Consider the following 25,015-nt stretch of genomic DNA (forward strand, 5'->3'; position numbering starts at 1 on the left):
TGGGGTCCCACAGCTAGTGAGTGTCTAAGGCAGGATTCAAATTAGGGTCTTTCTGATTCTAAGGTCAGTGATCTGCCCATTAAGCCACGTCCCCAACTATTTCAAATCTCAGCCGTTTCAGATGGCATGTTTTTCTTCTGAAACTAACATCCTTCATCCCAGAGAACTTAAGAACTTCTGCACCATCCCAGTACTTAGCAAAGAGCATGAAATAGCCATTCAAGAACTTCTTGCTCTAATGAACTGGACGGAACTGGAATGAATGCTTAAGGACAATTCAATCATTTCTCATCTGAGGACCCACGAGGCCCAGAGAGTAGAGTTACTTACCTCAAGCTGCCCCACTGTAAGGAACAGATTGGGCATCCACAACCAGGGTCCAAATACCATCATTCCCCCACCATGCCACACCGCCTGTGGGATGTTTTCTGCTTTCTTGAATCTTGAAAAGGAAGCATTTCGCTCTCAGTTGTGGCTCTTTACAGAAAAAGGACCACTTTCTGTTCACTGCCAGCACCAAGTCCTGCACGAGCCTGAGAAAGCAGCTGTGCCTATATAAGCACTTGGAACAGAGGCGTTCCAAGGTTGGGGGAAATGAAGGTGAGCAGCAAAAGACTGACAGGATTTATTGAGGGACGAGATGCAGAAAGCCATTCTTGGGGGGTGCCTCCTCATTTCAGTAACATCTCAAACTAGAGAGTGGTGGGACCCTGGAGCTTCTCTGTGAGGAAAGGGTCGGCTGCATTCTTGTCCTCGTAGCCCCTAGTACCCAGCACAATTCTGGTAAGTCCTATGTACTTAATACATCTTTGGTGAGTGGACTCTATGTGGTCCCTTCTGGCCCTGAATTTTCTTTCCAAGGTCAGAAAAGATGGTCAAGTCACATGGGTTACCCTCTAGCAGAAGGTAACAATTGACGGGCCTTCTGTTAAACCAGTGTTTGCTGGATTCTCCTTGTTTTCTGGTTTCATGGCAGGAAAGAGAAGAACCTCCTAGAAGGGAGAAATATGTGCTATGCTTAGGAAGCTGCGTGTAAATTCTTCTCCTGCCACTATCCCACCTTAACATTTTTCTCTTCCTCAGCAGATGGCTGGAACTAAAGGACTTCCCAGGGAAGTGCGCAGAGCACACACCTTGACAGAGAACAGAAATAGCCCAGTTTCCTTTGCCACTAGCTGTTAACTCTAAGACATTAGCACTATCTCAGATCAGAAATTTTCACAAAATAGATGGAAAGGACAGACTTCTTTTCTGTTTCTTCATAACAGGAGAAGCAGAATAGAGAACTCAAGTTAGGAGGGGAAAAAGCCACAGAAAATGTGTCCTTTTCAGAACATAAGCTCTCTAGCACGAGATGGGTAGAGTCAGCTATTTACCTTAATATTATTAGAGTCTGTAAGAAGCATAGTGAGTCTGTCAATGCCCATCCCCCAGCCAGCTGTTGGTGGAAGCCCATACTCCAGGGCAGTGCAGAAACTGTCATCCATAATCATGGCCTCATCATCACCTGCAGCTTTGGCCTAGATGAGAGAAAAAAAGGGTGAGCCTGCAATGCTGAGCTGGATACACTAAAATTTTAGTGCCCATCCCTAGGGAGCTACCAACAACCAGACTGTATTATGGAACAAGGTTTTCCTATCATTTCTAGACATTTTATGCATGGAAGAAATTCATTTCTGGACAAACATACATTTCTCTGTGCCTACAATGTAGAGAGGCTGGGATTGAGCAGGACTTCTTCAAGAGAAGGCACAGATCACGATGCCCCCTTGCTGCTAATGGTCTCTCTGTCAAAGTCTTTATTTCCATGTGTTTTCCCTTAGAATAGAGCCACAGCTATTTGCTTAGCTTCCTACTGAGTTACAAAGGGAAGCAGGCAATAATCTGAAATGTGTGAGGGCCTAGATTCTGTGGAATAACTGATGAGGTTCTGTTGCTCGTGCTCACTCATCCCTACCTTGGCCTGCTCTTCGAAAAGCTGCCGCTGCCGCACAGGGTCATTCAGCTCGGTGTAGGCGTTGCATATTTCCTTCTTCATCACGAAGAGCTCAAAGCGCTCAGTAAGGCCGTTCTTGGAGCGATGCCTGGACAATGGAAACCAAAGGACAGTGGTGGGCTTGGAAATGAGGCTTCTTGTTGGCCTGGCAACTGGACCTAGCTCAGCCCTTTCATTTTACAAATAAGGAAAATGAGACCACAGAAATGACTTGCCCACACAGGTCACAATCAATGGCCTCTTTCCACTGCCTCATGAAGGGGTCCAATACAGAAAGGAGAATTGAAGTTTTAGTCCATCAGTAATTCAGCAACTGGTATAACTGCTCAACTTCAGCTGATATGTAGGCTTTGGCAGTCACAAAGCAAAGTATAAATGCACAGAGAGATGTGGTACCAAACCCCACAGAAAATCCACAACAAAGAATGCAGACACGTGACATACTTTAGGCCTCAGCCTCTAGGCACTGAGAATAGCAAAGGAGTCATGATGGACACCTGTGCCAGTCTAGAGATGACTATGGCTCTCTCTCTTCCTCTATCTCAGAAAGATCACAAAAAAGGGGAAAGGACCCACATGTACAAAAATATTTATAGCAGCTCTTTCTGTGGCAGCCAAGCATTTGAAATTGAGGGGATGCCCACTTACTGGGGAATGGCTGAACAAGTTGTGATATATGAATGTAATGGAATACTATTGTTCTATAAGAAATGATGAGCTGGGGCTGCTAAGTGGCGCAGTGAATAGAGCTCTGGCCTTGGAGTCAGGAGGACCTCAATTCAAATCCAGCCTCAGACATTTAATACTTACTAGCTGTGTGATCCTGGGCAAGTCACTTAACCCTAATTGCCTCACCAAAAAAAAAAAGAAAGAAAGAAAGAAAGAAAGAAAGAAGAAAAAAAAAAAAAAAAAAAAAAAAAAAAAAAAAAAAAAAAAAAAAAAAAAAAGAAAGAAAGAAAAAGAAATGATGAGCAGGCAGACTTCAGAAAAACCTAGAAAGACTTGCATGAAAGACTTGCTGAGTGAAGTGAGCAGAACCAGGAGAACACTGAACACAGTCATAGCAACACTGTGTGATGACTGACTTTGTCAGACATAGCTTTTCTGAGCAATGCAATGATCTAAAACAATTCCAAAGGACTCATAATGGAAAATGCTATCCACATCCAGAGAAAGAACTATGGAGTCTGAATGCAGATCAAAGCCTACTATTTTCTCTTTCTTTTGTTGTTTTTTGTTTTTTCTTTCTCATGGTTTTTCCCTTTTGCTCTGATTCTTGTTTCACAGCATGACTAATGTGGAAATATGTTTAATATGATCATACATGTAGAGGCTATACCAGATTGCATGCCGTCCTGGGGAGGGGAAATTTAGAACTCAAAATCTTACAAAAGCAAACGTTGAAAACTAAAAATTAATAAATAAATACATTAAAAAAATAAAAGTGTTTCAAAATCTGGCTCCTATATACTTCTCCAGTCTGATTTCGATGATTCTCCTTCATTAAGTCCCTGTTTCAAAGTGCTCTTAACTGTTGCCATGCCTACAATAGCCTCCCTCTCCTCAACCTTCTATGCGGTTGCACGCCTAAAACATTCCCCCTCTTTAACTCCACCACGCAGTGTTCCTCACTTGCTTCAAAGCAGAGCTTATGTGTTGCCTCCAATATGAGGCTTCAGCCGATCCCCCAGTTATCTGCACTCGTTTTCATGGAATTCTTTATAGTTCCACATTTTGTGTACACGTGGTATTGTGCAGAGTTGTTGTGAGGATTAGATGAGATGACATTTGTAAAGAACTTAGCACAGTACCTAGCATGGAATAATGCTTCCCTCTTGCCCTCTGCATCCTCCTAGTGAAGTGTTAAGCTCCTGAAAGGCAGGGGCTATTTGTTTTTTGTCTCTGTATCCCCTGTTCCTAGCACAGGGCCTCATATGTTGAAAGCACTTATAATAAATATTTGTTGACCTGAATTTGTTAATGCCCTAATCCTCTCCTGGGGAGCCATGCTGTATCTTACCACTTGGCCAGTGGGCTCATTATCTGTGGGTGGTCACAGATGAAGGTGGGGTTGATGCAGGTCACTTCCAGGAACTCACCTACAAGCTGAACAATAAAGGACACACTGCTGGAGAACAAGTCTGAATAATGCTTTCCTAGTCCCAATCCCAAGTCCCCACCCAAAGGAAGGCCACAATCTGCTTCTGAACATCTGGCTCATCCCTTTCCTAGCTATGGAGCCTGACTCCTCTGAAGATGTTTGAGCTGGATTCTCCTCACTGTGGGCTGCCGTCTTCACAGGGACTAGAAGGCGCCATCCATCCCTGGATGAGAGGGACCAGAACCCCAAGGCCATGATCACTTACCTTGTCAAGAAGCCTGGCTGTAGTTCGGGGAGCGGGACACTCCACACCTCTCTCCACACAGATGTCATCAAGAACCTTACGAGTTTCTGTTATGCAAACACACAAAATTAGGGGAGAGCTCCCAAGTTGCTGGGAGAGGAATTGTGTAAAGAACTATGGCAGAGCTACAGGGTTTTGTAAACCTTAAAAGCATTATATAAAAGTTAAGTTATAAAAAATTAAAGTTTCTGATCCAATGGTTAAGGTCAAGGAGAAAGAAACTGGAGAATTGTCTTTACCTTCTGTTTCAAAAAGACTGGTCTCAGGAAGCTTCAGGCCAAGAGCTTTCTCAAGCTCTTCCACCATGCTGATTCTCTGGAAGGGTGGTGTGAAGTCAATATCACAGGCCTGGCCCTCTGGGCCATCTGGGTGATAGGTGACCTTGTAACTTCCTGTAATGTTCTTCACCATTCCTGAGAGAGAAACCCACTTCTTAAAGAAGATCTACCACGATCCCACATAGCCCTTCCCCCTGACATGGAGTATAAGTCCTTGACAGCGCCTGTCAAAGGCATGGTGGATAGGTTACCTGAAATCATCTTCTCAGTGATCTCCATGAGATCATGGTAGTCTGCATATGCCATGTAGAACTCACAGGTTGTGAATTCAGGATTGTGAGTCAAATCAATTCCTTCATTCCTGAACTGACGTCCAATTTCATAAACCCGGTCAATGCCACCAACCACCAGCATCTAAGTACAAAGAAAACAAGTCATACATGGCAAGGCTTGGTTAAGTGGACCTGTAAAAATTCTGCCAGGGAACTGTCAATAGAATAATTATCAATGACCATATGAAAAAGGGTTCAAAATATATAACTGTCTAAGAAATGCAAATTAAAACAACTCTTGAGTGATTACCTTATATCCCTCAACTTGCGGAAGATAATAAAAGATGATAATACACAATAGTTGTACGGTACGAGGAAAAACCATGCATGCTTATACAATTTTGGTGGAAATGACTTGGTCAACGTTTTGGGAAGGCAATATAGAATCATACAACTGAATTACAAAAATATTTATACCTATTCATCCAGTTACCCCACTACTGGAATTATACCCCCAGGAGGTTACAAAAATATTTTGCTATTTGTGAAAGCAAGAAATATGGGGAAAAAAAAACAAAATTAAAATGATGTGCCCTATTATTTGTGAAAGACCTGACTTTTCCTTCTCTCTTAATCCCCATATCTCAGTAGTTGCTAAGTCTTGTCAGTTTTACCTCCAGCATATCCTTCATATCTCCCTACTTCTCTCTAATTACATAGCCATCACACTCATTCGGGCTCTCATTACCTTGTGATGTATGAACACGATGGAACAGTGCTATGTTGCTGCACCATATAAAATGAAAATGATGAAGAGGTTTTTTTTAAATGGCAAGATTTATGTGAAAAGATGCAGAGTGAAAAAAAAAGAGAACCAAAAAATTTACACAAAAATTATGTCAAAAAAGACAATAAGAGCAAAAGAGGGGTGGGGAGGGAGGGAGATTGACTCACAAGGGGGAACAGAAACAGCACAATTTTATTAGTATTGTGTTAAAGTCAACAGACATCTTTAAAAAACAATTGGCAATTCACAAAAATTTATGGCTAAGGGTACAATCACTTTTGGTTTTCTTTATGCTGGGTTTTCTTATTTTCTTTAAATATTTCAAATCTTGTTTTCAACAGAAGTTGAAATTTTCAATAATTATTAAAGATCTTCCTTGCACAAGCCCACACTTGCTTACAAAGCTCAGGATAACCATGAGTTTTTTATAGACCAGGATTATAGTTTATGGATACAGAGAAGTCTCTACGTTTTAAACATCTAATAGACTACTGGGCATACTGTGGGCACAGTCAGTACTTACTGACTGATACATATCATTCTTCTCCCTAAAAATGTATGGTTGTTTAGAGATATTACCTAAGATGACAAAATACACAGGTATACACAAACCCTTTGCACAAAAAACCTAAAATAAGCTCTAATGTAAGGGAAAAGATATAGCAGCAAACGTGTATACTAGCCCATTTGGTGTCCCACGTAGATTGGACAGAAGGAACTAAGCTGTCAACAACTTAGAAAAAGAAGCAACAACCAGATCTTAAGGAAAAATCCTAAAAGGAGATACATCTCTTTCTCCTTCCTCTGGACCTCACTTTCTTGTCCTCACTCTCATTTTCTATTCAATCAATAAAACAATCAACAACCTGCTATGTGGCAGGCACAGTACCAGGTGCTCAGGACACCAAGAAAGAAACTAAACAGGCCCTGTTCTCAAGGGACTTACATTCTGTCAAATAAAACACCATGAATACATCTAAATACAAAATGTGTACCAAGTAATCAGGGTGGTGGGGGAAGGCAGCAGGTGAGGAGGAGAGGATTCTGGGCCTATGTAAAGGCAAGAGATGGAACATGCTGGACAACGACCTCTAAGTCAGCCAGCTGATCTAGAACTGAAGAATGGGTGAAGGGGAATCATGTGTCATGAGCCTGGAAACAGAGGCTGGAGCCAGATGGTAAAGGATTTTAACAGCCCCAAAGAGGAGTTTTTCTTTTATCCTAGGGGCAATACAGCGCCACTAGAGTTTTCTGAATGGAGGAGTGACATGGTCAGACATGTATTTAAGAATTCTCACTTGGTTAAGTGTGGGGAAGATGGATTAGAAAGGAGAGATTTCAGGCAGAAAGATCCATGAGAAGGCCAGGAAGGCCCAACCCAGGGCGTAGGCTGTGTAACTAGAGAGGTGCACAGATAAGAGTGAGATTTGGTGAAGAACTGACAAGCCTTGACAATGACTGGATTCTGAGGTGAAGGAGAACGAAGAGTTGAGGATATCTTTAAAGTAACAAACTTGTGAGCCTGGAATGACAGTGAAACCCTCACCAGCAACAGAGACTTTGGGAGAGGGGTGGGCTTAGGATGAAAGATAATGAATTCTACTCTAGATGTGTTAAGTTGAGATGCACAAGAGACAGCCATTTGAAATATCCACGAGGCACTTAGTGATTCGAGAGTAAGTTCAGGAGACAGAAGCGATGGAAATACAGCTCCAGGAGCTATGTGCAAGGCTCCAGCCCACTATGGTCAAGCTGATTTCTTCACCGACCTGCCTATGACCCACTGGCTCTTTCACTAAGGAAGAGGGGCTATGGTTTTCTGACCTTGTGATAGAGCTCTGGGGCAATTCTCATAAACAAGTTCATGTCCAGCTCGTTGTGGTAGGTGACAAAGGGCTTGGCCACTGCTCCTCCTGGAATGAAGTTCATCATAGGAGTTTCAATCTAGAAAGAGAAAGAGAAACTTGACCACAGTACAAAGGAGAGCACAGGCATGTGACGTTTTTTATTCGTTCTAAGCTCATCATTTCCTGAGTTAGGAAATAAGCATCATGGACCGCATAGAAGTGTTTCTCATAAAATTTTGGCTCTTTTGCCACTAATCTTGTAGCCCAGGTCCGCCTAATTCATGAGAAAGTCAAGCCAGTCCCCTCCTCAAGCGAGCATCCTTGCTCCCTGTGTGAATGCCACTCTGCAAAGTCAGGTCCTGTCCTAGTGCTTGGGCAATTATGGAAACATGCTGGAACTAGGAGAGTGGCAGAGAAGGTACTACCTCAGCAGGAACTGGAGGCTACTGACATGGAGCAATCCTCAGGATGCAGCAGGGAACAGCGGGGAACACACACGTTAGCAATGTCTGAACAAATGTTAGAAAGACTCCTTCCTTACCTCCAGGAAGCCCAACTCATCTAGGAAGCTCCTTATGTAGGTAATAATCTTGGAGCGGGTGATGAACTTCTGTCTCACAAAGTTATTCAGGATCAAGTCTAAGTATCGCTGGCGATAACGTGTTTCCTTCAAGAAACAAACAGTAGTTAGTAAGCCATCACATCTTGATATATACAATGCAGAGGTGAGACTGAAGGCCTAAGAAACTGAAAACTGAGAGGCGGTAAAAGAACAAAATAAGCCTGAAAAGGGCTGGATTCAGAGGGAGGAGGCGCCGGGAGCTCACCTTGTCTTTGAGGCCATAATGAAGGTGAGGCAACATGTGAAGACACGGTGACAGGAGTGTAATCTCCTGGGGAATGATGCTCAGCTCTCCCTTCTTGGTCTTCCCTGGATTGCCCTGAACCCCAATAATGTCTCCCCGTCGAAGTTTGTTATTTACATGAAAAAATTCTTCTTCTGATTTATAATTCCTGAGGGGAAGGGACGTTCAATTCAGTACACAGTAGCCCAAGTTCATGCTGACCTGTGCTCTCATCCTAGCTCCCTCACTAATATCCTAAACCAACGTCGAAGGTGATTCTTTGTAGCATCTTTTGCAAAGCGCTTTATAAAATGTAAAACCCTATATAAATGCTAGCCATAATTATTACAAACCAACCGAGGGCAGGACTTTTCCCTCTACTGTTTACTGATCTCTCCATCCATGCATCCAATAAACTCTAGTTAACTGAATGACCTGAGCTCTGCTCACCTCCACTCACCTCTGCTCAACCCCGTCCAACTCTACCTAAGCATCGTTTTAGAGAACATGGTTGGGAAAATAAAACCAAGGGCAGCTCCAACCCTTCCACGTGGTGGGCTGGCAGCTTGACATACCTGGACGTGGCCTTGACCTGCAGCTTGACTCCCTCTCCTCGAATATCATAAAAGATGAGCTTTTTCCCTGCAGACCGTTTTGCATGGATACGACCTGTAAGTAGCAAAAGCCCCGAAAGCCCCGCTACCTCAGTACCGCCCTTCCCTGTGACCTTGATGCCAAGGGTTCCCGCCCTCTGCTGAGGAAGGCACAGAGGGGAACATTTTCTCCATCTGAGGTCCCAGAGAAACATTCTCCGTCATGCTCAGGAGGGCATCAGCTGCCCTTACCTGGAAGCAGTGACCTCAGTCCGAGGCCCCAACTGATCAGTCCCACTCACCATAACCTAAAGCCGTTCAGGAGATGCCCCAGTCTTAAGGGTATGGACGACCACTGTCTAACTAATGAGCATAATTTCTCAAACCAGGGTCAGCACCACCAGCATACGTTAGGCAAGGACTGTGCTGCAGACAATGCTCCTTTCCCTGGATTTAGATCTCTTTCATAGACTTTTTTTCACTTCTCCTCTTACCATATCTGATACCTTAGGATTGCCTAACCTTCATCTATGAAGAGGAAGAGGAGGGATGTTCCTACAGACAGCTTGCTTTCTTTCCCCAAATCAGCCTTCAGACTGTAAGGGACTCTTTAATTCTCTATTGTGTCCATTACACCGGGTCACAGCAGACTTTATAATGGGAAGAAGGGAACAGATCTGTATATGGAGCCTACTATATGCCAGGCCCTGTGCTAAGTGTTTTATCTAGGCCCAGCAGTCTGTGCACTCTGCAACCAGCTGCCTCCACAATGTGAGTTCAATGCATACTGTTAGCGGACGGGAGAGGATTACGTACCTGCCACTCTCAAGGTGACATCAGTCAGATGGTCCCCTGGTTGCAAATAACTGTACTGCTTGATAAAGCGGGTGAGTGAGGTGTCTACGTGGAACTTGTGTGGGTAGGGGTCCTCTCCATTGATCTTCAGCTGCTGGATCGCCTGGCTGCGGATCTTGTAATATTGCTGTGATAAAACATATCCAAGGCAGAAGATGAAATGTTACCTACAGGTAAAACAACACGAAGGGGTCTGACATGGTATAACACTGGAAAGGTTGGTAGGAGCCAGGTTTCAAAGGGCTTTAAATGCCAGACTGAGGATTTTGTATTTTATCTAGAGGCAAGAGGACCCCCAGAGGTATCTTAATAAAGGGGGTGACATGGACAATGCCTTTAGGAGAAAACATAAATTGCTCTATGTGGCACCAGAAGCCTCTCACAGTCAGGTCTGAGCCATCTTTCTGGGCAGCTCCTCCCCCTGCCCACACACTTGACGTTCCAGACAGCTTCGACCACTCCAGGCCTTCTGCCTCCAGCCTCCACACCTCTGCAGAGACCGTGTTCTCTCCCCTCTTCTCTCTGCCTCATGGAACCCTGAGCTCTCCTCAAGCCTCAGCTGAAATGCTACCTCCTCCAAAAGGTCTTCCCTGATTCCCTCAATTTTAGTGCTCTGAAACCCCTGCCAAGTGCACAAAAATTTCACATTTATCCACGATTTATTCCTCTGTGAACACGTCATAGCTTCCTAGTAGACAGAGGGCTCCTTGAATACAGAGACTGTCTTACTTTTGAATCTCTATGCCCAGGAATCGGCACATAATAAGTGCTTGTGGACAGACTGTTTTAGGAATAACGTGGCAGATGGGATGATGGACTGGCTCGAGAAGAGACTAGAAGCTGGAAGATCAATCGAACCATCACAACAATCCAGATGGAACGTGACGAAGGCCTGAACTAAGGACAAAAATTGTCCCCACTCAAGGGAACCCAGCTCCGACGAAGTCCATATTGGGAGTGATCGATCAATGAACACTAGCTAAGCTTCTACTACATACCAGATACTGGGGACATCAATTACAAGAGTGAGGCAGCCTGTGCCCTGAGGTTGTTTCTATTCTAAGAGGTATTTATGGTCTCTCTCTGCTTTACCCTGAGTCCAGCAAAGAACGCATTGTCGTTGTTTTTTTAAGGTGGTTTTTTTTTACCCAATTACATGTTAAAACGATTTGTAAACATTTTTTGAAAAGTTTTGAGTTTCAAATTCTAACCCTCCCCCACCCCCATGAGATAGTAAGCAATGCAATATAGGTTATACATGCGCAATCACGTAAAACATTTGTGTGTTAGTCATTTTGTACCAGACTGGAAAGAAAGAAAAGAAGGAAAGAAGAAAGAAAGAAAGGAAGATGGGAAGGAAAAAATCCAGACAATATTAGTTCTATCTCTGCAAGTGGATAGCACGCTTCATCATGAGTCCTTCGGAATTGTCTTGGATCACTGTGCTGCTGAGAAGAGCTAAGTCACTTATAGTTCTTCATCATACAACATTGCTGTTACTGGGTACAATGTTCTCCTGGTTCTACTCACTTCACTTGGCATCAGTTCATCTAAGTCTTTCCAAGTTTTTCTGAAATCATCCTGCTCATCATTTCTTATAGCATAATACTCCATCACGATCATATACCAAAACTTGTTCAGCCATTCCCCAACTGATGGGCATCCCCTCAATGTCCAATTCTTAGCCACCACAAATAGAGCTGCTATAAATATTTTGTACAAATAGGTTCTTTTCCCTTTTTTTTTTAATCTCTTTGAGATATAGACCTCACAGTGGTATTGCTGAATCAAAGAGGATGGCACACTTTTATAGCCCTTTGGGCACAGTTCCAAATTGTTTCAAAGAATACATTATTAAGATCAGCAATTCTCAACTTTCTTCTCCAGTAGATTGCTTTGGGCATCCTTTTCAGATCTGAGGGTCACTGTTTCAATTCTAAAACAGATACAGCCTTAACCTGCTCTTCAGCTTTTGCTTTTCCCCTTCTTAACCTTCTGCTCTCTGTCCTGTATGTACACTGCCAGTCACTTTCATTTTTTCGTCTTGAGATCTTCTACCAATCATGTAAAAAGATTTACAAATCACTGGCTCCCACTCTGAAAAATTCATGTGTCTTGGTTTATTTATAGACCTTGTTTCTCAATATGTAGGATGAGAGAAAAAATGTCCATACTGGAGAAAACTCATCATTTTAGAGGGGAACAGAGTTGTTTATTCACATGAAGCTCAGTTTGTGTGATTTAACAAAAATATTCTGGAACATCATTTCTGTTGGTTAATTTCTACAGCACACACACACACACACTCTAACACTGCAATTTGCCCCTTCTTTCCAATAAAATCAATGACATCACCACTGTTCACATTTTATTTTAGCGCAGTGCTTGGCACATATTGCTTAATAAATATTCATTCATTCATTCAATTAATCAATAGGCTTAACAACATCTCAAGGGACCAGTGACAAGTCAAAAAGCTCTTGCCCTGCTTATTTCTCTGAGTCGCTCTCTCCCAGGACTTCTCAGAAGAGATTAAAAGAATATATTCTGTCTTCTACCTTGACTTGTATGGCTGAGTGGAGTCAGAGTGGTGGCCAGCTCTAACACTGGTGAGCTGAGGCATAGGAAACTCACATGTGGATCCAGGATCTCTTCGTCAGTGGGCACACCATGGTCAACAGAGTGATTGGTGGCAGGGGCTTGACTCAGCTGCTTCTCACTGAGCTTCTCCTCATCCTTCAAATGTCTCTTCAGCTCACTGTGTAAAGGTGATAACAGAATTCACTGTGGCAGCTGCCTGGGAGAAGCAAGCACTGAGTATCTTATACATCTACTTCCCAAGGCACTCTAAGCCTAGCAGTTTTCCATTAGAAAAGATATCACTTAACAATTCAGTCACTTAACTGCAGAGGGCACAGACCAAACAATCAGTGGGTTAAAAAAAACCAAAACCATTTGGAAAAGACTACTTAGTTTTTAGTACTCAGCCAAAACCTATCAAGAAAGCAAGGTAAAAGGAGACTCTAAGGCTGAGTATGAAGTCCAAAATTTTTTTAAAAAATTTGTTTCTCTAGTGATCAATCCTCAAATATTTTCAAGTCAAGATTGCCTCTGTAGGTCCTTTACCTCTGCATTCCCAGAAAGGAAGTTCTATTTATTAAGAGAAACCGGTTGTACAAGAAAACTAGACAATTTCTAAACAGGGTAATTACCCTAAGTTCTATACTGTCTGCAGGGGAATGCAGACAGTATGGCGAATTCATCTTGCTTTCAAAATCACAGAGAATGAGGTCCTTATTTTGAAGACAATTTTAGCCTTAAACTATAAGAAAACATATCAATTCAGGCTTGGATTGTTAAAATTTGAGGGCCCAATGATTGAATCTATATTCATCATATCATCCTGACCTAATCTACCAGAGAACATTTATTTAGGCACGTGAAGCATACTCCTTTTAAGCAAAGTAGCCTGATTCAGAGAACCACAGAATGTTAAAGCTAGAGGTAATATTAGAAATAGTCCAGCATAATCCCTTCATTTTACAGAGAGGCTAAGAAGTAAAGTGACTTGCCTGAGGTTACACTACTGATAAATACACGGCAGAGAAAGTCATTGATTTCAGGTTTTCTGAGTGTTCTGATTCCAAGTCTATGTGTCTTCCTATCAATTACTGGCTGTACCACATCAGCAATTTCCTCAATTGCTATTTCAGATAACGACAATTTGGGGATTCACTACTTTTCTGCTGGTTATGAAGGCAATTTGTTTTTTCTATATATTTCTCTTTAAAACCACATCAAGATACTACCAACGACTTCCCTAATGGTTTGGCAATAGGGTTAGAAACAAAATGCCTAAGCATTAAGAATAAGAAATTCCTAAGTAACCGCTCAGGAAAGGAAAAGCCACAATCACTGCAAATACTGCTCCTTCTAGGGGCGATAATGATCTCAGGGTCACCCCCAAAACAAAACCTTCGCGATTCCCAAACAGCTAATTTGGGGCCTGGGAGGAAAGGGAGTTTGAATTCCTTAAGCAGTAGAATAGAACTAGCTCCTGGTATTGCTAACAAGACTTCTTTTTTCTATGGCAATGGGCCTACAGACAGCTTAGAGCTCTCTGAATCAGAAAAGAAGATCAGTTTTGTTCATATCACAATAGAGAAGGTAACAGCCACACCAACCTCCTTTTATCAGAAAGAGCACTGTCCTTGTGAAGCGGGGTGACAGGTAGGAGATGATCCAGCCGAAGTTCCCGCCGACCCCACTTTGTCCAGCAGGCTTGGTGCAAAGGCCCCCGAATAAGCTTAACCACAGCTTGCTTCAACATGGCAGAACACCCTAGGACTAATGGTTACTGCCACCTAAAGGGAAACACAGACATGCTGAGTCAGAATGGGCACTTGGTCAATGCATAAACAGAAAGTCCCTTTCTGGCCTAAGGAGACTCTTGTTGCCTCTTGTACCACAACAATTCTGTGACTGACAAAGGAGTTTTCAGTCCTAGACTTCTGAGGGGAGGCCCATTTGTGGCCAAGTTTCAATAAAGTTATAGTTCAATAACAAACTGAGGATAAGAAAATTCAGGAAACTGTCTTCCTCCAGCACACTGTGGGGGAAAAACCCACTTGGGATATGACAGTAGTTCATGAAGTCTCATTACTGCCATGTTCTCTCCTTATTTCAAATCTCTGGGAGAAAGGGGAATGAAAATTTTACTATGAATTTCACTCCATGGACCACAGCCAAGGCCAAAACTAAGCCTTAGAAATTGGCCAACTTCTCTCCCAGGAAAAAGGAAAAGAAAATTTTAGAAAATAACTAAGGATGGTTTGGATTAATATTATTTATATGGAAAAGGAAGCTCTCATAGTGAGAAGCAACAAAGCTCAGTGTCTAGGTTTGCCCATGAGCCAAATGGGCATGAATCTTTTTGATGTTCTGGACAATACCTGACATACAGCTGGTACTTGTTCAATGTTATATAAGGGAGTTAAGAGTGGTTTTGAGAAATAGATGAAAACTATGTTGTAATCTGTAAGTTTCTCTGTGAAGAGACAAATCATGAGAGACAACTGCCACCATATACTAATACTCAGTCTGGAGGTTCTGAGGTTGTACAAGAATATGAGACTAAATCAGAGAAAGTCAGATCTAATTAAAATACCTCATTTTACATACAAGTAAACTGAAGTCAAGAGGTTTACTGGTTTAAGGTCATACAACTACTTAAATGGCAGAGTTTGATGAGATGAACTGAGACTCAACCCAAGGTTTTCTCACCTCAAAGTCAGTGTCTGTTTTATTCTGACATTTTAAGATGACCTCTCACTCACTTTACAAATTGACATATACTATAATCAAGCTATTTTGATGCATTCCTCGTCCCCAAGGCATCTGACCACATCTAAAAATTAAATTAAATTCTAAATTATGCCACTAGATGAATATAAAACATAAATATCTGAAACCATTAGGAATATGAATGAATTCAGGAGATGAATTAGGTTTTCCCTAGTTCAACTTTTACCATAACCTCAACCTCACCCTAATATCTCTTCAGCCCTAAACCAAAATTATTTGTAACCTTAACTTGCAGCGTGAGGTGCCCCATATGTATTCATAAGGCATCACATATAGCTGGCTCAGTTCCACTATGTTAAGGCTCTAAGCCATGTCCCTACTGATTTTCTAAAGATTCAGAGCAATGAGAATGCCCAAAAGGCTTCATCAGAAAAGAGTTTAGAGTTTTCCTTTCTCATTTTTCTTCAATATAAGTAATGGTTTTTATTTCTTTGATCTTGATATAATTACGAATAAGATTCTAAAGAGCAAGGGTTTTAAAAGCACTGCACAATTCCCCAAAGGTAATCCAGCCCACTTTCTTCCTCCTATTCAGTTCTAGACCTAGTTCATTGTACATCTGCAATGTCAGTTCATCCTAGGCCTATCTTTCATTGAAATAATGGAGTATTAAGGTACACTGATTTAATTTCCAGGATCTTGAGTTCTCCATGGAATTTCTCTACATCCTTATCCTCAGCAACAGATGCAGGCGCACAAGCTGCATATTTTTTTTTATCTTCAAGGCAGCAGGAGGTTTTTTGCCAAGTGCTTATGAGCATTACAATGAGATGCTCAAGTAAATATTTCAAGAAATATTGCCTGTTGCCTCTGGATGCAGGATAAAACCGACTCTCTTTCGACTCCAAGCCCTTATTTCTTACCAGTAGGCAATTACTGCTTCTACCTCAACACTAGGTTACTGAATCCGTTTGGTGATTAAAGACAACAGGATATATAAAAAAAATACCGTTGACCCAATTCACACAAAAGTTTTCTAATTTAGTAAAGAATAGTCGGCCAAGGTGCTGCACACAAACTCAATGGATATGCCTAAGCTTGAACATTTGTCTGGAGAGCAACAAGTACCTTCTCTCCCTATGATACCTATTCATCAAATTAATACTTAAGCAAAAGAAAAATTAGTGGCTGATGAGTGAAAAATAGACTGTCTTTACATTTACAACTCAGAAATGCCAATATTAGGGAGGCTGGCATAAATTATGGAATGGCTGGACAGAGGTTCCAAACTCATTTACAATTCTCTTCTGAGGGCTGTTTTGTGAAAAATGGAATTTAACCTGCTGTTAAAAGGGAAATCCTGCCCGGATCCTCGGGACAGCAATGACTCCATCTATGAAGATCCAAACCCCTATTTAGTGGAGTCTAGGACTCACTTGGGTCTCCTCTAAACTTTTTAAAGTGTCAGAGTTCAATAACAAAAGAGAGTATTTCACTTTTCCCGAGGTCTTTTCTCCCCTCCCACCATAAGCTGAACGAACACAGGAAGAGACCAGGCGTTAGGAGGGGCTGCCCCAGACAGCGGAACCCCAAGAGTGAATTCCAGACGAGCCCAGTGCGTCACGGGATTTGTAGTTTCCGGAGGCGAAAGGTGGCTTCTCCGCAGCGCGTCAGCGCGGGCAGAATGACCCCAAGCCCGAGCGGCTCCAAGTCCCAGTCCCTATGGACCTACGAGCCCGAACGTCTCCGTCAGCGGCGCTTGCCCCCTAAATTCGTTCTCAGTTTCGTTCCGTTGCTACCTTCAGTTACCACCGCTCTTCACACTGCAGTCATCTTTCCCCGAGAGCCAGGCAGGAAAGGGAGGACGTCTCAGGGAGCCACTTCCGGGTCACGCCCATCAAGCCCGCCACTTCCGGGTGGAGGTTTCCATCCAGAGCCCATCCATCTGGCTGTAGGGCACGGTAGGCTACTGTCTCTTTTGAGGCCAGCTGGACCACGCCAAGGGAGTCGACCGCTCTGCGCGTCAGGTTGTCCCTGCCCCACTCGGTGCCTCAGCTTCCCTTTGCTGCCTGTCCTGAGGGGGGCGAGGCGCGCGCCCAGGCTGTTCGCTCGCGGGCTAGGAGTGGGCATAGTAGGTGGGGTGAGCCTGGCTTTTTTGTATGAACCGAGTGAGCGGGCACGCGCACGGGCTTGGGCGGGGGTAAAGGAGCTGGGCGAGCGCATGCGTAGATGGGGCTGGGGACTGGCGAGCTCCATGATCTGCGTCTGAGGGCGTGAGGCCTTGGTGCTGGTGGGGTCAAGGGTGAGCGCAGGCGCATAAAGGGGTGCTTCTAGCCTCCGGTGGTGGACTAGGCCTGGAGCGGATCGCGCGTGCTCGTGCTCGCTCCCCCGCCTCCTCTCCGAAGATCCGCCGGGTCATGGCAGAGGGCCTAGAGATGGGCAAGGACCCCAACGACCCGACCCACTCGCGGACGCTGTTCATCCGTGAGGACGGCAGCTCGATCTCGTTCTATGTGCGGCCGGGCCCGGCGAAGCGGCGGCTGTCCACGCTGATCCTGCACGGCGGAGGCACCCTGTGCCGGGTGCAGGAGCCTGAGGCCGTGCTGCTGGCCCAGCCCGGGGAGGCGCAGGCCGAGGCCTCGGGGGACTTCATCTCCACGCAGTACATCACGGACTGCGTGGAGCGCAACGAGAGGCTGGACTTGGAGGACTACCGCCTGGGCCGCAGGGAGCCCGAGAGCCCCGAGGCGGCCGAGGAGGCCTACACAGAGGCCGAGGACCTGGCCATGTCCGCTACGTGAAGGACAATGCCCGCTCCCCGAGCGCCCTGGCGGGCGTCGCCCTGTGGAAGGCCATGGAGAGGGCGGCCCTCACCCCGCATCCCTGGCAGTCCATGAAGGACCGGTACCTGAAGCACCTGAAGGGTCTGGAGCAAAAGTACCTGGAGGGGGATGAACCTGCCAGCCCCTCTCAGAAGCCCAAGAGAAAAGCAGAAGAAGCAGAACCTGCAGACGGTGGTAATAACCGCTTTTATTGGACAGTATCAACTAACAAATGTAGCTGTGGAAAGAAAACTCTTCCTAATTTTGCCACCTCCACCAAGGATCCGTGTTTGGGATACCTTAGAAGGCATTTGTTTTTCTTTTTTGGCATCTGGGAAAAATTGTTTGGGCTCTGATTGTATGGAAGCCAAGTTTCCCAGGCCACTTCTGTTCCTTTGCACCCGTTCTGAGGATTTCTCCCCAAAACCAAAGCGAGCAGATGCTCTTTAAGTAGTCACTGTGCACAGAGCACTTGTGTCGGGGAATAATCGGGATGCAGAGGGGTAAAAGGAATTCCTCCCTTGATGAACTTACAGTGTAATTGAAGAAGAGGATGAGATATGTTTGTACGCAAATAATCATGACTTCAAGTGTATAGGGTAAAGTGTAGTTGAAGGGAGGAGTGGAAATAGAATCCAAAGACCAGGACTCGAATCCTGCTCTGCCACTTGTGCCACCATTGTGACCTCAGGCGAGCCAGACCGCCAGCTTTGCCGGAGGGTTACCTTGTAGCTAATCTTCCCACTTCCCCCCCCCCCCAAGACTCCTATTTGGCCTCAAGCACCAGAGGGGCTGATCAGGCACTCCACCCAAAGGAAGCCACTAAAATGACAGCGAGAGTAGAGTCAGTTCCAAGATGTTTAAGTCCTTGAACAACTCAACCTTGTTGCCTTTGTTGGTTTTGCTCAGTGCCTTAGAGTCGAGTGCTTAGCCAGTCATGAGCCATTACCTCACTGGTGGAGTTTGTGAAGTGGTAGAACAGCTGCCCCTTGGCCCCGTGCTGCTGGATGGCAACCTTGCTACTCCCTCCTCATTCCACGAGGGGGCAGGCTGGGAAAGAAAGGCTGCAGGGAAAAGGCTATAAATGAGAAGCAGGAGGTCGACTTGTGAGAGGCTGAAAATCAGACTTCTCTCCCTGTGTGTTTATCCGCTTGACGTGAGGTATAGTGGAAAAACGCTGGTTCTGGAATGGGCAGATGTTGGTTCTCTGCCTGTGAGTGTTGTGGCGTTGGCTAAGTCACTTGGCCCTCCGAGCTATCCTTTCCTCATGAGAAAAACACTAAATACTACTACTGCTTTAACTCATCACCCAAGACAGGTGGTAGCCAGCACTAGTGTGTTGAGGTTAAATTCCCCGAGGGAAAAATTGCCAAACCAGCCTTCTCTTTCCTCCTCTTTCAATAGAAAATCTGTGGTGAGCCCTCTAAGGGAGAAGCTTATGTCTTCAAGCCCTAAAAGGCTGCTTGGGCAATCACTGTGCCTAAAAGAAGCCACCAAACTCTTGGGAGGTCAAAGCAAAGGAACGTACATATGTCTCTGGTTTCTAATCTTATATTATCAAGAATATTTGGATCCTCATTTCTTGATGGTGATAACATAGCACTTTACAGATAAGGAAAACTAAAAGGAATTTACATTTTTTAAAAAGAAGAACTCCCAGTATTCCTGTGTTTCTCAATAGTTAAAGGATTTGGGGTCCCTTGTTCTTGGAAAAGCCTTGATTTTAAAACAAGATAAGATTTTAAAATGATTAGTTTATTTGAGAAAATTGACATTTAGAAGCATTTCTAGCCTTTCCCTTAAAGAGAAGAATGTGTTTGCTTTCTATTTCAGAGCCCAGGAAACCTGGTGTCATCATAAGCTGCTGTTGTTCAGAAGTGAGAGTAGAGGTTCTTACTATTACCTGTCTTTGCTTCCTCAGGTGTCAGTTGAATCGAAAGATAGATTTCTGGGCTCCATCCTTGGATCGAAGCACCTGGGGTGGAAATAGCTAATACTTGAGGTTTACTTTCTGGGGAATGTTTTGCTTTGGTTTTTTGGTGTTTTTTTTTTACTTTTATAGAACCCCAGAAGAAAAAAGCCCCTGATCTGCCTGAGGACGACAGTGCAGAGGAGCAAGTGCAAGAGAATGAAACAACAGAGGAAGACGTTTTGTGCCCTGAAAACCAGGAGGTTGAGAATAGTGAGGTTTGTAGAGAGTGTTTTCTTTTTTCTTTTTTAATTAATTTATTTTTAGTTTTCAACAATCACTTCCGTAAGCTTTTGAATTTAAAATTTTTCTCCTTCCCCAAGATGGTGTGCAGTCTGACGTAGACTCTACATATATGTTCCTATTAAACATATTTTCACATTAGTTGTAAAGAAGAATTAGAACCAATAGGAGAAACCGTAAGAAAGAAGAAACAAAACAGAAGGAAAAAAAGAGCAAATAGCATGCTTTGATCTGCATTCAGACTTTATAGTTCTTTCTCTGGATGTGGATAGCATTTTGCATCATCAGTCTTTTGGAGATGTCTTAGAGCCTTGCATTGCTGAGAAGAGCTAAGTCTGTCAAAGTTTGTCATTGCACAGTGTGGCTGTTATTATGTACAATGTTCTCCTACTTCTGCTCAGTTCACTCAGCATCAGTCCGTACAAGTCTTTCCAGGTTTTTCTGAAATCTGCCTGCTCATCATTTGAGAGTGTTTTCTTAAATACTTTTTTCCACCTCCCGGTCATCTCCTTTGTTCTGCTGCTCAGCACAAACCAGAGATGTAGACACAGATACATGAGCAGTTAAGAGCATAATTGAAGGTGAGGAGTCCCCAAGAAAGTCCTGGGCAGAGAGTCTGTTAGGACTAGAAAATGGAACTGCTCCAGTTAAGGGGGGGGGGGGGAACAATACAGTAGGTGTGTTCATTTATAAAATACATCTCCTTTGGGCACTGGTCCCAAACTTGCTTTTACTCATTTGTTTATTTAAATTGGGCTTTATGTTTTTAGAAAAGCAACTTTAATGGTCTTCAAGAATGTAAACTTAGCTTTAAACAATAAGAAAGAAAATATGTCAGCTTTTTTTTCTTTTTGTCAAGTATAGCTTTGTGTCACTATGTGTCTCTGCCATGTTCAGTACAATTTCTAATATGTATTGACATTCCACATTGAATGATAGTATGTGGAAACATGTATGAACTTGAAAGGGAACCAGGGCAGGAACAGGAATGGTGATTGGACCTGAGGTTTCATTGGAATAGGGATCTCTACTCACATAGATCATCATTTTCTTGAGTGCTGCCTTGAGTACTTAGACATTTGGTGACTTGCCCAGAGGTGGGGCTTGAACCCACATCTGCCTCCTCTTTGAAGTTAGCTCTATATCCACTATCCCACACTGAAGATTAGTCATTAAAATGATCCCTGTTAGTCTGTTTTTGAGACATAACAATAAAAACATAAATGTTTTAAATTAATTTTTGAAAATAATATAGTTAAGTCTGTGGGAACTGGTTGCTTCTTGCCAGCCAGTGATCTGCATTTGACTTTAGTTTATATTTCCACTGTAGAAGCTGTTACCACTCCTCCAAGTATGTGGTTTATATTGATTTTTCCACCATGTCCAATGGATGGGCATGTGCTCAATTATAGTCCAGTCAGACTTTAAATAGCAGTCCAGCTCACCATATTGAACTGGAATTAGGAGAATTGTTTTTTTCCTGATTCTGCTGGTCGCTAGTGACCTGAAGTAAAGTCATTGCTATGGTGAGCCTCTTTTTTTCATCTGTAAAATCAGAGAACTGCACCAGGTCATCTCTAACATTCCTGTAACAACTGCTTGGGGTCCTAATTACCTTTCTCCTTTGGTTGCTTTAGATAATGTGAACTACCTCAGCTTTCTCATTTCATTACTTTCAGGTTCATGATCAGACCCCTGACCTTGAATTAACTGTGATTAAAAATGGAGAGCTGACCAGTCCTGGAAAAAATAAGTCCAGTTTGAAAGAGGCTCCAGAGGACAGTGAGGTCATTGAAGACTCTGTTTTATTGGAAACGCAGCCTGAAGCAGAGGAAAGCGGTTCTAGCCCTTCTCTTTCACCTGAAGTGGGAGCTGCCATCAAAGTCATCAAACACTTAATGGAGGAGTTTAGTGTGGATCTAGCAACGGTCACACAAGCTTTCTTGAAAAACAGTGGGGAACTGGAAGCCACTTGTTCTTTCTTGCAGACAGGCCGGCGATCTGATGGATATCCAATCTGGACCCGACAGGATGATGTGGATTTGCAGAAAGATGATGAGAATACCAGAAGTAAATTGATAAAAAAATTTGGTGCTAAGAATGTAGCGAGGAGGATTGAATTCAGAAGGAATTAGGGCAGGATGTCAGGGGAAAAGGCCAGACTCTAGGGTTCGTAGAATGAGCAGTTGTCGGTGATGGGGGAATGGCAAAGACTGACACTTGATTACTAACCCGTACTGTTATTGCTCTGTTAGAAAGCACTTGTTAACAAAAGTGACCATTTAAGAAAATTTAAAAGTAGGCAAATAGGGAAAATGTGAAAATAGCTCATAGTCATGTAGTGCTTCAGAGTCCAAAAAGGGCCTTTCATCCATTCCCTCTGACATCTGATCCTCACGTTAGTCGTGTGAGGTGGGGACTATAAGTGTTATCATTAAAGATGAAATTGAAGATCAAATGAAATGTCTTCCCCCCCTCCCCCACTCACTGATACTCAGAATTAGATTTTGGAGGTGGGATTTCAGCCACTTGGCTCTCATGTCCAACTCTTTTCCTGCTGTATCGTTCTGTCTTCCAGGAGTTGTTTGAAATATTTATTAGTGTAAAGTCTTAAGTCAGAGAATTCCAGTTCATTTTAACCTGTAATCTCTGTTCCTCTGGCAGTAAGCTAGTTCTATTTCAGTGGTGGGATAAAATATAAGTTTGTGTTTTGCATAAAAAGAAAGAGAACCTCTAAACTCTTAGAGTATGTTCTGTGTAGTTATGGATTCATGGGATCATAGACCTAGAGCTGGTTGAGGCCTTAGAGTCCATTGATTCCAGTCCCTTCATTTTATAGAAGAAGGAACAAGGCATAGAGGTTTGGTGATTTACCGAGGCTCCCACCCCTATTAAATGTCTTGAGAAAAGATTTTAATCCAGGTCTTCCTAACTCCCAAGTCTGGTGCATTATCCATTACGTGGTGATACTCCCAGTAAAAGAAGTAGTAGGCTACAAGGGGAGGAAAAAGCCAACTCCTCCACCATGGGATTCCCACTGCCCTTGTTAGATGTAGAACTCCACAAACCCGATGGGATTTTGGATCTCAGAGGCCGTCTGTTTCAATGCTGTCATTCTGCAAATGAGGAAACTGAGGGCTAGGGCGAATAAGAAATAGGGCCATACTAGTTTAATAAATGGCAGGTGGGATTTGGACTCAGGGTCTTTGACACCAGAGGCAGTGTTCCTTCCACTGTACTGCACTGTCCTTTGGCAGAAAGTGATGTAAATTGGTTGAGCCTGTGAAAATCTGATGCTATTAAAAGCCAGTTATAGGGCCTTTTAAAACTGCTTGATTTTTACAGGGTTCAACAAAGTGATGGAGACCAGGGGTTTTCACCTTTTTCTGTGGCGTGAACCCCTTTGGAAACCTGGTGAAACCTTTGAACCATTTCTCAGAATAGTGTTTTTAAATAATTGACAGAAATGCTAAATTTCATTTAGAGATTAGGGAAAATAAGGGTGTAATTTTTTTCCCATTCGAGTTCACAGATCACTGAAATCAGTCCATGGACCCCACTTAAAAAACCTTTGAAAAGACTTAATTGAATTCATGCATCTTGCTAAACACCAAAGAAAACAGCAATTAAATTTGATTCCCTGACTTCTTTGAAAATCACCCACTGAGCTGTGACTTGATCCAACCATTTTTGAAAGCGTTTTAAGAGTAATATGAAGAAAAGAGCCAAAACATTCGTACTTATGCCCATAGATTACATTGCTAGGAATATGCTTCAGGTACAGTCATGTAGCATTTCTTAAGTGCCTACTGTGTGCCAGGCCATGTGCTAAACTCTGGAGATAAAGAATAGCAAAGGACAGCCCTCATTCTCATCACTTACAGTGAAAAAGGGAAAGACAGTATACACCCAAATGCATAGCAGCAGCTTTTGTAGTAGCAAGGAGCAAGAAACAGATGCCCATCACTGAAGGAACGGTGGCATAAGTCGTGGTGCATAAACGTAATGGAATATTACTGTGTTGTGAGAAATGAATAGAGAAATGTGGTAAGACTGATACCAAGAGAAGAAAGCAGACATAGGAGATTAGTATACACAATGACTACAGTAACAACAGAACCATTGAAACTAAACTCACTTCAAAATTATAATAATATATAGAATAATAGAATAATATATAATTATATGTAATATAATAATAAGCTTGGCCCAAAGGAAAAAAAGATAAAAGTTAACCTTCCTCCAGCCCTGGGACTATGCATGTGGAACACTGCATAATGTCAGACTTGTTTGTTATGTTGGTTAGTTTGCTGTTCTGTTTTTCCTTCTCTTATTCTGCTATAAGCAATACCTGTGTACATTGAGAAATGTAGGTGATATAAAAACAAAGGAGAAATAAATTTATTTTAAAAATTTCTCATCCATTTTGCTTTTTTCTGTAGGGACATATATGTTGTTCTGACAACATGTTTATGACATTTGATTGTCTTCCTGCCCTGCTCAGTCCTCCTTCCCATCTATCCATGCACCTAATCAGAAGATGTAGTCTTACTAAAAAAGAGAACTCAAGACCTTAATTAATTTCCCTTGTTATTGATTACTAATGGATTTATCCTGAAGACCACTTGAGACTTAAAAATGTATACAGAATTTTAATTTCATGCTTTGACCTTCCCTTCCTTTATTTGAAATAAACTGTAACTGATTCTCATATTCACATACTTTATTCATTCTGTTGATTTTAATTCAAACAAGTACAAAAACCTTATCCTAAAGGAGGTTTTGATGGCAGTTTTTTG

General features: G+C 43.0%; 2 protein-coding genes across 7 annotated transcripts; one reads left to right on the forward strand and one right to left on the reverse strand.

The window, feature by feature from the left end:
* Positions 1-609: 609 nt before the first annotated feature.
* LOC110192445 (lysine--tRNA ligase-like) lies at positions 610-17,069 on the reverse strand. 6 transcript variants are annotated; one of them, XM_020963596.2, is made up of 15 exons: positions 16,982-17,069; positions 14,063-14,242; positions 12,513-12,636; positions 9,840-10,005; positions 9,006-9,099; positions 8,413-8,599; positions 8,127-8,252; positions 7,563-7,682; positions 4,931-5,093; positions 4,641-4,814; positions 4,363-4,448; positions 4,017-4,102; positions 1,958-2,084; positions 1,377-1,520; positions 610-992 (listed from the first exon to the last, which is right to left on the reverse strand). In XM_020963596.2, exons 2-15 carry the CDS (start codon positions 14,206-14,208, stop codon positions 897-899), a joined length of 1,839 nt encoding a protein of 612 aa, XP_020819255.1. In that variant the 5' UTR covers positions 14,209-14,242; positions 16,982-17,069; the 3' UTR covers positions 610-896. The 6 variants fall into 6 exon arrangements, with proteins under 6 accessions (XP_020819255.1, XP_020819258.1, XP_020819254.1 ...); XM_020963599.2 differs by lacking the exon at positions 16,982-17,069 and adding an exon at positions 16,736-16,840; XM_020963595.2 differs by lacking the exon at positions 16,982-17,069 and adding an exon at positions 16,724-16,812.
* Positions 17,070-17,133: 64 nt separating this feature from the next.
* Positions 17,134-24,636, forward strand: TERF2IP (TERF2 interacting protein). Its single transcript, XM_020963604.2, is given in 4 exon segments — positions 17,134-17,966; positions 17,969-18,199; positions 20,067-20,191; positions 21,896-24,636. Coding segments are annotated over 4 exon segments (1,179 nt in total). The 5' UTR covers positions 17,134-17,599; the 3' UTR covers positions 22,352-24,636.
* Positions 24,637-25,015: the final 379 nt, after the last annotated feature.

The sequence above is a fragment of the Phascolarctos cinereus genome, unplaced genomic scaffold, assembly GCF_003287225.1.
Source record: "Phascolarctos cinereus isolate Bilbo 61053 unplaced genomic scaffold, phaCin_HiC Scaffold_2;HRSCAF=192, whole genome shotgun sequence".
Lineage (NCBI taxonomy): Eukaryota > Metazoa > Chordata > Mammalia > Diprotodontia > Phascolarctidae > Phascolarctos > Phascolarctos cinereus.

What these genes read in the sequence shown, in the direction of transcription:
- LOC110192445 (XM_020963596.2), bottom strand. Translation starts at nt 14,208, where the DNA reads ATGTTGAAGCAAGCTGTGGTTAAGCTTATTCGGGGGCCTTTGCACCAA. An exon ending in GCTCTTTCTGATAAAAGGAG is followed by an intron (nt 12,637 to 14,062) that starts GTTGGTGTGGCT and finishes ACCTTTACACAG; the next exon opens with TGAGCTGAAGAGACATTTGA. An exon ending in AAGAGATCCTGGATCCACAT is followed by an intron (nt 10,006 to 12,512) that starts GTGAGTTTCCTA and finishes GTTTTATCACAG; the next exon opens with CAATATTACAAGATCCGCAG.